Below are 15,597 nucleotides of genomic sequence, written 5' to 3'. Positions count from 1 at the left end.
AAGAGCTCTAATAAAGCCTCTCCTTTAAGAGCAGAAACAGTAGATGATGAGATGAGAATAAGAGGAGACGAGCCCCTCGGCAGGGAAGACAAAGACTGCAACATCTGGACGGCTATCAGAGCAGAGTCTGAACTTGAACTCTCGTGCTGTTGGTGCTCTTACATTGATGATGGAGTCTTTGAACTTGATGTGAAGCCTGTAGTTGGAGACAGCGATGATGGCATCATCCGCACGGCCCAGGAACTCCACCCACTCGCCCGGCAGGACAGGGAACGGGATCTGGAGAGAGACGAATACACAAAAAATGCCATTCAACTGTGCCTAAACACATTAATACGACTGAGGCACGACTTGCATTGTTTTCATTGAACTTCATTTTTCAGAGCTGCTCTGAGACTCACTTCAGCAGCTTTACACGGTTTCATTTGAGAAAAACTAGTGTCAAACACTGAAACTGATGTGTCATGTGTCAAACTCTCCATTGATGTCTGGTTTGTTCGGAGGACAATATTTGTCTGAGATACAATTATTTGAAAATGTGGAATCTGAGGGAGCAAAAAAATCTAAATATTGAGAAAATCATCTTTAAAATTGTTCAAATGAAGTTCTTAGCAATGAATATTACTAATCAGAAATTAAGACTTCAAGACTGCTTTTGTGCTGCAGGGTCACAAATAAAACGATTGTATTCCTAATTCTAATCTAGTTCCAATCCTTATGGCTCCTAATCTAGTTTTCCAATAAACAATTGCATATTGCAAATATTGCTTGCTCTCTGACGAATTATTAAACATCTACTGTAAGTCACTCTGGACAAATGCGTCTGCTAAATGTACGTTTCTCTTTGCAATACACTTTAAAATGTAAGCGTTTTCCCTCTCAAGTTTCTCTGGAGGGTTGTTTTTACTCAACATAACTGCATCCTTTCAGCCTTTAGTGGTTTGAATGTGGTTTCTCAGCTTTTTTTAGTCTGAACTATGAGAAACTGTTTCTTCTGTGGCTCTGCATCACCCATAATGCCATCTGTGCCAGCGGTTTGTGCGGTTGTCCTGACTCATGGGCTCTCTGTAAATAGGACCAGAAACCAGAGAACGAATGCTCTTCAAACTCCAAACACTGGAGCAGTTCCTGAAGACCTTCTTACTAGAGAGTAAACAAGGCAGCGTTCACCTTTTTCAGCTTTTTCTGAAGCTGCGTTCAAGGATTGCTGTAGGCATAATGTGTGATTTCTGTGTCACCAAATAGAATTGAAATGCATTGGGAAAAGAGTTAACAGAACTAATAAAACAATTTTGTTATCTGAAATAGACTTAAAGGTACAGGCTGTAGGACCTTCCACTAGAGGGCGCACTACCAAAACAATAACAATCGCGTGGTTTGATGACACTAAGAAGGAGCGTGGAATGATGGGATTTGTTGTCCTCTACCCAATCGCTGATGGCCATCAATCAGACGGAGATTTAAATAATGCATTTAACACTAGTTCAACGATTTGTGCGAGTAGATTACATACAAAGTCAATGCAAAGACGCGATCAGACTCTGGATCAGACGCGTCCTTGCGCGGGTCTAGAAACGCGATCCCCCGCGTTTGGCGTGTATGCCCCATAATACTAATCTTGTTGATCGTTATAAATAGCATACATTTTCTGTAAAGATACGAATTTTCTCATGATTTACAAGTAGCTGAAAACATAAGAGATATTGTTAGTAATCAGCTGGACAAAATATATAACACTAGTCTAGTGGTTTTTGGATATTTTACTGCAAATATCTTACAAATTGTACCTTTAAGTGGGAATTAAAAACAAAACTAAACTTATTTTATTTCAGCTGGTTTTAAAGGCAACATTTCTTACTTTCTTTTAGTTATTCTTTATGTAGTAAAACTAAAACTAAATAAAAATGAATGACAACTATATAGACATGACTAAAAAGAACCACAATTGCTAAAAGTTAAACTGATTAAAATTAAAACAGAAAATATAAAAAATAAATATAATAGAAGCTGAAAAAAACTAACAGTATCTCACTGATGCTAAAATAACCGTTTTATACATTTACATATTTCATATTAATTATTTATATATATATATATATATATATATATATATATATAGAGAGAGAGAGAGAGAGAGAGAGAGAGAGAGAGAGAGAGGGAGATAAATATTAAAGGAAAAATATTTAATTAAATATTACATATAAAAAAAATATACATTTTAAATAAATGAATTTAAAAAATCTATATATAAATACATATATTATTTGTTTTAAATAAAACAAAAACAACAAAACCAAAACCAATTATTTACTTTAACATGTGTCTGGTTTTGTAGATAATTCTTTATAGCCCAATATTCAAAAAAATATTTTTTTCATTAAAATGTAGTAAACTTTTCGGCTGACATCATGAATCTCTTCTATTTTCAGCCCCTCTTTATCTCCAGTTCAATATTTTCCCATTAAATATTCCATTTGAGCAAAAATACAGTAGATAACAGAAGCAAAATGTTTTTTCAGCATTCCATGCCGACTTCATCTCTGCTGTATAGTCAGAGCACACACTGCCAGACACGAACCTCACGCCCCTCCCGATTATTAAGGCCTTTGACTGCTTCCTATCTAGGGAAGGTGACACTGTCTCACTCTCAGTGCTGTATGAATCAGTCTGAATGTGGAGGCCAAAATCAGCAGGTCCACATGAGATCTTACTCATCAACTTCCTACCGTTACCGTCTCTCCACACGTCTGCAGGAACTGACACGGAGCACGACAAAGACAGCAGAAGATGAAGATAGACATCTGAGCAAGAGGCTACAGCCTACACTGACAACATCCTCTCCAAAATCAACCCCTAAATTAATGATTTGGGACGCTCTACATGCACAGCAACTTTAAAACGCTTATTAATACTTTCAAACCCTTAGGAGGTTTAGACTGATCGACCTGCGAGATAATAAATGACCCTGATATAAGTGTGTCAGACAAGCCTGGAGAATATATAACAAAACCATAATAAAACTACTAAAACCTAAACTATAATAAAAAAAAAAAGAAAAATATACTAAAACTGAATTGAAAAAATTATAAAACACATAAAATATAAAAAGAATATAAAATTAAAAAGAAAACAACAACAAAAAAAGTCAAAATACTCATAAATACTATAACAGGGTATAATTAACTAATACTGCCGATTGCATTATAGAGTTTGGCATAGATATGACATCACAACTATGAGCTCATTAACATATGCTGACACATAATTACATTTCAAAACATGAATATGTTAGGGTAAGCAAAGACTAGCCAATCACAGTAGAGGTCATTTATAAACAGATGTCTTAAATGTGAGATGGGAGAAAATGACAAAACATGCATGCCATTACAAATTAAACAAAATATTGCTTTTCATCATCTTTTATCAAAACTGTTTAACTTGCTCTCTGAGGCTATTTATATACAGAAGTCTTAAAGGTACAGTAGCAAAATAAGAGATTGCATAAAAAGCTTAACTATGGATATTTTGCTGCAAAAACCCTTGACTCACATTATAAGTAGACTGCAGGGAGAAATAAAACACTATAGAGAGCAGCATGGTGTGTGTGAGTGCCAGTGCATTCTGTGGCTGTCATGTGCATCTATGGAAAACCACATCCATATTTCATGGAGCTGCACACCAACCAAGTGACACTCAACGTGGCACGAAAGCAGCAAGGCTTCAAAGAGATCTCGTGAGCGCTGGGAGAACGACTCCTGCTGAACTTCACAGAGAGAGTCTGACAGGGAACTCAATGCAGCACGAGTGCGACATGCAAAGATGTGTAAAAGCCACAGCGCAGAAAACACAATAAACAAAGACAGAAGACTACGTTTCAAAATCAGGCTCAGATCCCAGTGCAGGAGGATGTTTTGTGTTTTTCAGCAAAGACAGCCGAGTCATTGTTCCTCTATCTGCTCAAGAAGAAGGATGCAATATAAATACTTCATGAGCACAGATTCACAGCACGGTTCACTAAACAGACGTGAACATGTTATAACACAAAATAAACTGTGCCATTCAATCATCTTTGCATTTGCATCCCAGTGCATGCATATGATTATTAAGGACAGGGAATCAATCTCTCATCCAAAAACTATAATTAATTGCATATACAAAACAAAAATCTATACTTTTTTAATAATATATAAAATATTAAAATATTAAACATTCAAATTCCCCCTAATTTGGACAAGGTTACAGACGTTCTCTCTCTTAAACAATGCTCAAAATAAAGTGCTCTGTGTCCTATACACGGAGTTGCCGTGTATAACTAAACAGATGTCATCTGAAGCTGCATCTGGAGTGGCATTAGATGTATTTACAGACTGTTTGATGAAGCTGAGCTGCCATAAATGCATTTAAACTGCAAAAATTTGAATGCATAAATAATTTCATAACATTAATGTTTTAAATATTTTTTTTAACATACAAATAATTCTGCTGTGGCTTTAAATGAAACTATTACCATCAGCGAAATTTAGCAAAAAAAGTCAATATTGTCTAAAATGTAAGTGACTTAATTTTAAGTTCTTGTTTATTGAACTAATATGGTATAAAATCACTTGGTGTTACTGTAACATTAAGTGCTACATCTAGGTTTGTGCAAAGTCACTGAATAAGAGTCAATGTCAAGTTCTGGTGCTTTGTTCCTGTGTCTGGTCTCTGGACGTCTCTGCTTTGTCTTTTTGATGAATTTCACTCTTTTCACCTCCACATCTGTAACCCAACGTGTCTTCAGACCTTGCATTAGATTTTCTTCTCATTTCACCGCAGAGGACAGACATATGTGTGTGTGTCTGTGTGTGTGTGTGTGTGTTAACCCACTTTCTTCATAGGGAATGACAGGGACATTAGGAATGAGACTGACCTGCAGAGCGTCGTCTTCTTTGAGCAGCTCTTTCTGGGGGAACAGATCCCGGGCCTGAATGTACTCCAGACTGGGCGGCCCCTCCTCACCCTGAAACACACACATAACACACACGCTATCACAAATCAAGCTCAGAAAACACACTGCTCCAACTGTCAACTCTGAATGGACGAGCCGTATTTGAGTTTGACCTTTGACCGCACGTCAGTGGAATTCTAAAGTGCCTGACATTGGAATGTTCTGTTGCTTGGCAACTGTAAACAAATCTGCTTTGGCTAAATTCTAAAGCATGTTTACTTTTTTTCTTCTTTTTTTAAAGACAAGTATTTTCATTACAGCTTTTCTTATTTATATCATCACAATCATTAGTTATTAGTGATGTATGATGATTTTATTTATTTAAGGATTGTATGGAGCAAATATGCCACTGACATTCAGAAACCGCTTGAAAAATTAAATGTAAAATATTCTGGAGGTTATGAGTCGTTTACACTACGATCTACGATCTGTAATAAGTCACTGATTAAACAACAAATCCAAAAAATTATATATTATTGTATTTAATCACACATCATAATAGAATGTAATTGTATAAAACTAAAAAAGCTAAAAGCAAACATTAAAATAAAATATAAAAATAAACAAGTAATTTGTATTATTATTTAGTTTATTTTATATTCAATTATTTTGTTTTATTTTTATATTTTTGTTAATTAAATGTTACATTTTGAAGTAGAAAGACTGTAAATATGTAACCATCTTATATGAAAAATCTGAATTCACAGCTAAAATCCTAAATAAATGAAAAAATACAATCTCATGATGCACTGTAACGAGTTCCAAAAATATCGAAAACAGCAGACGAAGCGAGATAAATGTATCTACAATTCAATCAATGCTGAAAAGTATAAACTGTAGTTAAATGTGGTTATCTGACCCAATATTTATGCATTATGTTATTAATTTATATGTAATTTAAAGATGCCAGTCTTTTTCCTCATGCACACGGATGAATGATGGAAAGGTTTGTCTCCCATCTGCTGTCAGTGACGTAACGGTTCTGCTCCAGTCACAAACTACAATCAGTCCAGAGACTCATGACTGACAAACAAACGAACAATTAACAAGAGACGACAGACAACTACATCATCAGAGAACACATCACAGTCTACATCAGTCTCTGCTGTGAGTTATGAGCGTTTACAGACAGACTGTTCATGACATACACCTTGACTGAATGATGAAGGGGAAGAAAAACCTAAAACTAATTGCAATTTATCAGATAGAGACAAGAATTTCATTTCCGGATCGATCGAAAAAAAATAAAAAAAATAATAAATAAATAAATAAATAAAAAAAGTCCCAGGTTTGAGTTATAGTGCTGCACACACACGCATAAAAAAAAATCTTAGATGTTTCTATAAAATAAAATAGTTTGTATTTTATTACTATTATTATTATTGCTATTATCATTATTATTATTAATAATGATGTGCATTCAAATAATTTACAAATAAGAAATTACTATAGTAAAAATACTGGGAAATCCATTAATAAAAAAAAAAATCACAAATTTTATTTTACATTATAACTGCAGAATTACAATACTATTAAATAAATAAATAAATAAATAAATAAATAAATAAATTATTACACAATAATATTTGTCTTTATTTTCAAATGTTAAACCATCAAGGGTTTATTCTGAGAGAAAACTGTCCCAGACTGCAGGCCAAAAATAAATCAACAAGACTATAATATAAACACTGTTGGGAACGTTACTTTTAAAAAGTAATTAGTTATAGTTACTCACTACTTGTTCCAAAAAGTAACTGAGTTATTAACTGAATTACTCTATAATAAAAGTAACTCGTTACCAGGGAAAGTAACTATTTGCGTTACTGTAAAAAAAAAAAAAAAAAAAAAAAAAAAAAGTTGCTATATGTCAGAGAATTTGTATTTTTTTTTTTTTTTCAGTTTTCACAAGTCCGCTGAAATAAGTAGAACAGACAGGTGTTCGTACATAACTTTTTTGATATTTATTGCACGTCATGAATTTGAAGTAGTGCTTATATCTTGAAACTTGATACCTTGAAAACGCCAACTTTTCATTGGATTGGTCCTGACTCGTCATTTCTGCTGCTGCTGTGAATCTCTGTGTAGCTGTTGCGTGGGTGTGTGTGTGTGTTTGGTGCCGCTGGCGCTGCCGCATGTGCCGGCATGTGTGTAAAAACACTGGCTCTGATTGGCTACCATGAAAGGCATGACTCTGCCTTAGCCAATCATAATCGCTTACCTCGTTATTAACCCACCTTCTCACTCGCTTGTGTGACAGTGTGAGCCAGGGGAGGGGTGCGTTCGGATTACATAGTTTATTAAATCAATGCATAGTAACACGCCGCATTTAACGTTCAGTAAAGTTAACGGCGTTGTAACGACGGGAAAAGTAATTAGTTAGATTACCGTTACTGAAAAAATAACGTCGTTACCTAACGTCGTTACCTAACGTCGTTACCTAATGCCGTTCTTTTAAACGCCGTTATTCCAAACACTGAATATAAAATATAAAATTATTAAAATGATCATTATTTTACAATCAAGAAATTAAGAATTAAAAAAAAAAAACAATATAATAAGATAGAAATGTTTTTGTTTTGCACTAATATTTAATCTTGTTTTTATTTCCACTTATTTTGGTAGAAATCTAGAGTAAGCCCTAAAAGCAGCATCTGTTTTCAATGGGTTTTTAAATGCTTCTCATTAGAAAATGTTTATATTATGGTTATAAAACACTGGGCCATGTGTTAGGAGTAGAGCAGCTCATTTTCACTGTAGGACCGAGTTTCCGGTGCTGCAGAAACGTCTGATCTCAGAGCGACAGGTTCACCGGCATCACGTAGTGGATTGAACATTGATCTGAAGGGACCTTGAGCCGCCGTTCACATCACAGGACGAGGTGAAATACCTTCACCTGGCATCAGACGCAAGTGAAGAAACCAACCACACCAGTGGACGAGACACCAGAGTCAGTCCCACACAGAGAAAGCTCTCGGAGACAAACATGCAGCATGCAACAGAAGACACAGTTTGACTGATACAAGTGGAAGGTTTAACATCACGATTAAACCCTGAACATCAGTGGAAAAACTCGCTCGTTTGACCAATTTTTTTTTTTCTCGATTTTCAACTAGTCAACTTGAAAATGTAACTACAACATGATTCAAGTAGCTTTTCTTTATTAACTCTCACAGCACACCTGAAGTTGTCAACATGATGTAAATCTTAAACAAATCACTTGTTAAATATCTTTGCAGAAAAGATGCATGAATTACAATTAAATGAAAATTAAATTAAATTTATGCATTTAAAAGACGCTTTTATCCAAAGCGACTTACAGTGCATTCAGGCAATTTTTACATATCATGTGTTCCCGGGGAATCGAACCCCAACCTTGCGCTTGCTTGCTAGCGCAGTGCTCTACCAGTTGAGCTACAGGAACACAATTAGCCTACGTATTGTCCAAAAAATCTCTTATATATTACGTGTTCAGAAATAATACAAGGAAAATGCTTTAAAAAAATATCAAAAGTCAAGGTAATTCAAATTAAAAATGACTGAAGGTATAACACAAGAAGAATATTATGTTGCACTTGCGTCTCTTGCAGCGTCTCATGCATAAAACAGCAGTCTAAAAACACGGCACTCAAGTTAAAAGTTCACTCCCATCTTCTTGCATGTTTTTCCTATTCCACTGACTACGTCACTTCTTTGTCAACACAAAAGTACATTCTGTGTAAATGACACGTAGCGATATGAGCGTGTCACACGTGAACATTTAATCATGTTCGCCGAGATGCGTTTAGCATATTATCATAGTGTCTAATTCTAAAGTTTGGTAATATTATATATTAAAAATCACGATTCCATGATTTCTAAACAATAAAATCGTGGCAAAACATTAAATTTGAACTAATCGATAAAACCTGAAAAATTATTAGTATATAAATACCAAAAAATAATAATATTTAGTAATATACTAAAATATACTATTTATATAGTATTTTAGTATTTGTATAAGAAAAACATTTTCACACTATTATAATTTTCATTAAGATTTTAAATTAGACTAAATGTGTTTATATTTTGTTTTCTCTTTTAGTTCGGTCAGTAATTTTGTTGTATGCTCTTGCAATTTTTATTAGTTCAAAATTAAATTAAAATAAATATTTTTTTATGCACCATATTTACATGTCTTATACAGATTAAACATTTTACTGTATTTTATAACAGTTTTGGTAAATCTTAACATAACACAACTAAAACGTTTCATTTGTTTTAGCATTTATATTTTGCTATAGTGTTTATATATTTTAAATTAAATTAAAAAAAATTTTCTCTAAGTTTTAAGAATTTTCATATGTTAAAATGACAAACAATTTAATAAAATACAAACAATATATATTTTTTAAATGTGTCTATATAGTTGCTTATTTTTTGTTTGTTTATTTAGTCTTAGATATTTTAGTATTTCAATATAAAGAGCACACTTTATTTCAAGTACCTTTTTTATGGTTTTAGTTTTAGCACGTCTGCTTCTCAAGCACGTCTCATATGTGGCTGGCACAGACAGAGACTCAGAAAACAGATACGACTTGTCAATAGTGTCTTTGAAACATGTCCAATCCCACAGCGACCCTCAAGGTCAGCTCAAAATGTCAAAGGTCAATGCACACAACAACAGGTGGTTCTGTGGAAACATCAGCAGAAATACCAGCTGAAACTCAGTAATGGATACATCTACTAAAAGAGTTACCAAGTTAGTTTGAACTGGACAGAAATGCATTTAATATGTCAATCATGTAAAGAGTGAAATAATGCCATACATGCCTTAAACACATTAAACAGCCATGTTGCCCTGTCTATACTCATAATTACATTTAAAGTAGGAGTACGGCGTTAAGATTTTACATTTTTAAATTACAGATACTGTCAAAAACTTTACTCAAATGTAACATTTTGAATTTTTACCTCAATGTTCTGACTATGTGAAAGACACAAGTTATCTGAATATGATTTAACAGTGTTTGGCATTTTAATGTAGTGATTTTAAGTCTAATCATCAAGGTTAATCAAGTCACACTTAACTCAAGTTCATCCATCTACAGCGATTATAAAAAAACTTTAAAAGTTCAAGTCTCTGTCTGAAAAGCGAGTTGCATTGAATTGTGTGAAATTCTTAAGTAGAAAGACTGTAATAGTATTGCACCCCAATAAACTTTATTTACATTGTTTTAAACACTATAGTAGTGAAGCACTATTCCTCAGTGCTTCTTTAGGCTTTACTGTCTGATTGATCATTCTGTACCTTGTCCAGCGGTCACACTCAGAGTGTGTGTGTCCAAGAGTCTCTAACCTGCATGACACAACAGCAGATGAGCTGGATGTGCCATCACACACACACACACACACACACACTCCAGATGTTCACAAAACACACAACGGGGATACTGACCGGACAGATTAAATCAAGCCTGTAAACATCACATATGACTATTTTAGTGACCAGTTCTTAAACTTTTAACATGTGGTCACTCATACCTTAAATATTTGGATACATACTTGGATTTCCTATAAAATTGACCGGGAGCATGAGACATAAGATGATATGCAACATCATAATTACTGAAATAAACTGCATTTTATGTTATTTTCAGACACCAAAAACACAATATATAAATCGCTTGCATTTATTTGATAAAAAAAAAAATACAGTAAAAACTGAAATATTTCCTGTCTGAATCTGTGTTAAACTAATGTATTTCTGTGATGTGCAGCTGTATTTACAGCATCATTCCTCCAGTCTTCAGTGTTAAATTATCCTTCAGAAATCAGAATAATATGATGATTTACTGCTCAAGAAACATTTCTGATTATTATCAGTGTTGAAAACAGTCGTGCTGCACAATATTTTTGTGAAAACTGATATATTTTATTTTTCAGGATTCACAGATGAATAAAAAATTCAAAAGAACAGCATTTAATTGAAATAAAAAATATTTAGTAACCTTATAAATGTCACTTTTGATCAACTCAATGTGTCCTTGCTGAATTAAGTATTAATTTATTTCAAATAAAGCGTCCTGTCATCAGGCATCTGCGCAGACGGACATGTGCGTCCGTCACAGATGAAGAAACTGACAACAGACGCCAACACCTGTCAGACACACATGACAGAAGAACATGTGAGTGTCTAGACAGAGAACAAACTACCGCAGAATCAGGATTTAACACACCTTCAGCTTCAGAAGGTTACAAAATAACAAACAATCGAGAAATATTTAAAATGCATTGTGATTTTATATCATCTTAGCCAGGTAAATAATAGAGGTCAGCCTCTTTTTTCATTTTCCTAAAGTGGAAATTAGTATTTTTTTTAATTCAGTCAAAATGTGTGCTTGTGTTGGATATAAAGAAAAGAGAGACAATATTAATGAATCTGATGAAAAGATGATAAAAGACTAATAAGACGAAACTGATATATGACAAATAACATGTCAATTATATGACACCGAATGCAACATTATCAGAATTAATGAAACCGATATTCTCCCTTTCAGCGTGATAAATAAATCTCCTGCTGAAATGGGTGCTGTATTAAGACACACAACACTCCCAGAACTCCCGTGGGTTCACTCCCACAATTCCATGGGGCAGAGTGTGGCCTGTTGCTATAGCAGCAGGCTTTGGTAGTTCTCATGAAGACACAGAGGTCATGATGCTCGTGTGAGATCAGAGCGAGACGCCCGCTGACATTTACTGAACCACCATGAGTCAGCTCTGTGTGTGCGTTAATATCAAAATGGTAAAGAAAAAGTACTGCTGATTGGGATTTTTCTGAAAACTGTGATGTAAAATGCAATTTAAGAAATAATAAAAATATACAGAACATTCCTGCTCTAGCAGGGAACTACACTAACTTTTTCCACTGGTGGCACTTGCGCTACTAACTTTTTCAGACATGATTTGGTTGCACAAATTATTTATAGTAAGCCACCCTGGATAATAATGAACAATAATGAAACCGTATTGCATACAGATGTGCTTTTTATTTTAATTTCTATATTTTAAACCACATGTCTTCTTGTTTTATGTCTTACAGTACACACAGTGCATTGCTCCGTCTTGGCACCTTAAACCAGGGCCGTAGCTGGGGTTAGAGGGTCCATGGTACAGGTTGTACAGTGGGCCCTGTCTGAAATGGCTAAATATTTACTGTGTGTTCGTTCTATTTATTTATTTGTGCTATTTACACAATGTTTCCAAAGTTTGTATTTGTTAATTTAAAATAGCACTGCATAGTCTTCACTGTAAAATAAAACACACAGTCAAACCAAAATGTATCCAGACACTTTCAACATGTCTCACATTATCACAGTTTATTTGCTGTGGTTTAAAAATTGGTAATAAAATATGACAAGAACTCAGAGTTAAACTTTGTCAGAACAAATTCATCTTGATAATGTCAGATAACTTTGATAGAAAAATATGTAGGCTAATTACAATCAACCAAAACTTCAGACAGCTGTCAGTATGACAATATTTACACAACTATCAATACTTTGTTGAACAGTTACCAAGCAAGCAATGCTTAATTTGGTTCAGTCTGTGGTGTGAAAAGGTTGCATTAGCAATTAAAGAAAGAAACACTTAAGCAAAACGTCAGGTCCCTTATTATTATTACCTTCACCGTCTTGCTCTCTCTCCCTCATGCATATTAATCAAAATAATTTTTTCCCCGACCAAAATGTGACCAAAATGGTTATAAAAATGCTGTCATTATAAAGGTGTAAAATGTCGTTGACGAAAACGCGTGGAAAACGCTAGGCACGCAGCTTTTTTTTATTTATTTTTCCCCAAAGCCTTCGGGCACTTGCGCTCCTGAGGAGTCTGCCGATGCTAAGCAACCATGACCTGCTCTCTCCATGAAGACGCGGAAATTTCAGCAATGGATAAATGGATTTGCAGCAATAAAAACTGCATGCAGTAGCACTGCTACTAAATTAATTTAAAAATCCACATACAGCTATCAGCTGTTCCTTCATCTTGGCTGAGGTTTCAACGTTGATACGGAAAAGATGAGGAAGTTACATGACCCGCGGTGCGCTTGCGGCATTCTGAGAAGTTGAGATGTTTTTAATTACATTTGAAATAACGAACTTGAGCGCGCAAAAGACGCGATATGTGAACGGCCCCATATGCATGTGTGTGCACCGTGCTCACATGAGAGATCTCGCAGATTTCACAGACAAACGTCTTAATATCGCAAATTAGAAATGTTTGGTAAGATAAAATGTGCACGATAACATTATTAAGAAAATCTCTTCGCCATCGTCACTCTATGTTATTAAGCAGGAGTTTTCATACTGTTATGTCTGTGCGTGCGCCGTGTTCATTGTGGTGTGTGTGTGTGTGTGTGTGTGTGTGTGACTGACAGACAGCCTCCGCGGCGCGCATGAGAGATCTCGCAGATCTCACAGACAAATGTCTTAATATGATCGCACATTAAATGTATGCATTTAGCAGACGCTTTTATCCAAAGCGACTTACAGTGCATTCAGGCTATCAATTTTTACATATCATGTGTTCCCGGGGAATCGAACCCCCAAACCTGCGCTTGCTTGTTTGCTAGCGCAGTGCTCTACCAGTTGAGTTACAGGAACACTAGAAATGTTTGGTGAGATAAAATGTGCACGATAACATTATTAAGCAAAAATACATAGTACAGTAATTTTTTTCCCCTCCAGTACTGAAAGCCGAACCGATAGCGTCAGATCATACTGATACTACGGTCTTTCATAATTTAGCCCTGGGGCCATTTTAATACCGGGTTTCGGTACCCATCCCTATTTCTGTTTTAATAAATTCTCATACTAAATCATAGCATAAATAGGTACAAAAATAATCAGTGATACATTTTAGAGACGCTGTACATACCAGATCCGTCGTAATAACGAGTCATAAACACATCCACAGCTGTAAATCCCGGTTTAGTTAGAAAGGTAAGGGTCCACTGAACGACATCTCATGAAGCACGTTTAATCCAACGAAGCAATAATGTTGTAATATGGATCATAATTCCTTTGTTTACGTTTCAGTTCTTCAGAGACAGAACTGTTTGTGTCCGTTATGCAGTCCCTCCAGAAAAACGCGATTATGCGATCGCGTGATTTAATGCATAATCAGCCAAGGGCCGCATATTTATGCAGGGGTCGCATTTTTTCAAATACGCCGCACTTTCGCTGCATAAATTGCCGATTTCAGGAAGCAAAATATGCGGAGGTAGCATGATTTCATAATAATAATAAATTTCGTTGCAAAAAAGTCACATGTATCTTAGCAGAAAGTTTAAAAATGTTGCGTTTACTTCACACAAGTAAATCGCCATTATTTCCCAATGGGAACCTTATGAAGTGACGTAATTGCGCGACGTGAACATCATCTGCGAACCCCGCGGTGAAACCAGGGTGAAGGACGCAAATCATTCTCATCTGCCAACAAAAATAAGCGCAAAAGACCACGCGAAGCAGTTACCCGGTGTGTTACATGACAGTGGGGGCAAATTATTTTGAGAGAGATGAGGATGAGGATGACGAACGATAGGCCAGTGTTAGAGGCTACGCAGTTAGCTTTCATTTTCACAATGGACTGTTGTAGTTCATTCAGAAGTTGATGCACCTCTACAGTCGTAAGATTGTATTTTGTATTGTAAGATTTTTTTGTTACATAATAGTACCAAAACCTTACAGTTATACAGTTAAGTATATTAGTAGTATGTAAAATAGTTTACGTTGCAGTAAGAGATTGCACTTTGCAATTCCTGTAAAACAGCATTTGTATATTTGTGTGTATATTTTATTTGTATTCATTTTTACAGAAGTTGTTGAATATTCCTTTTGTAAAGCTAGAGAACTTGTTTGACTCAATGTTTTGTAAGTTTGAGCCATGTGTTAATTAAGGTCTGAAATAAAACAATGAGAACTTAAATATTATGTGATTTAGTATGCTTGCTTATCATAGGAAGTCATAAGAAATGACTCATTACAGTAAGGTAGTAGCCTAGTGAGAACCTTTTTTTCTCTTTTTCATCAAACCGCAGTTTTTGCAAGTTCCAGCAATTTCATCGCATAAGATTGCAAAAATATCCCGCATATTCCATCGCATTTTTTAAGAAAACCTGCCGCAAAATCAAGGATTTTTGCCCGCAACAATCACAAAAAGAATCTGCGTTTTTCTGGAGGGACTGGTTATGGAAAAACTCACGTTTGGAAACTGCGTCTTGGTAGTAAAAAAACAGCATGGTTTTGCAGTGTATAGTGTCACAAACAGAATGTGTAAAAAAAAGAATGAATGAAAGATAGTTTATTTGAATTTTGGCGCTCCATCGTGACGCGCTCTGACGCACCTGTCAGCTGATGGAGGCGGGCCTTTTCCTTTGTTTCTTTTATTATTCAACAGTTTTTATATATGTGAGAGTGTGTTTTATATTGAATGTGAATGTATCTGCATGATTACCATCTGTTTGAGTGCAAATCAGCCCATTTGACATAGAAACTCGTGAGACATGTGACTTTCAACCCATTACTTTTCTAGATTGCTCCAGGACTCATTTCATGCATTTTCATATCAAA

At 35.1% G+C, this 15,597-nt stretch overlaps 1 protein-coding gene across 4 annotated transcripts in view; it reads right to left on the bottom strand.

The window, feature by feature from the left end:
- Window positions 1-15,597, bottom strand: part of mtmr4 (myotubularin related protein 4) — a 61,294-nt gene that overhangs the window by 23,526 nt on the left and 22,171 nt on the right. For all 4 annotated transcript variants that reach the window (XM_026240628.1, XM_026240624.1, XM_026240625.1 and 1 more), the window contains 2 exons: window positions 4,910-4,999; window positions 163-279 (listed from right to left, as the gene is read on the bottom strand). In XM_026240628.1, the coding sequence (XP_026096413.1) occupies window positions 163-279; window positions 4,910-4,999 (207 nt within the window). The remainder of the gene's footprint in view (window positions 1-162; window positions 280-4,909; window positions 5,000-15,597) is intronic.

Source organism: Carassius auratus, linkage group LG30F (genome assembly GCF_003368295.1).
Source record: "Carassius auratus strain Wakin linkage group LG30F, ASM336829v1, whole genome shotgun sequence".
Lineage (NCBI taxonomy): Eukaryota > Metazoa > Chordata > Actinopteri > Cypriniformes > Cyprinidae > Carassius > Carassius auratus.
The sequence above is the reverse complement of the archived record's forward strand: the minus strand, read 5'-3'. Positions and strand labels throughout refer to the sequence as shown.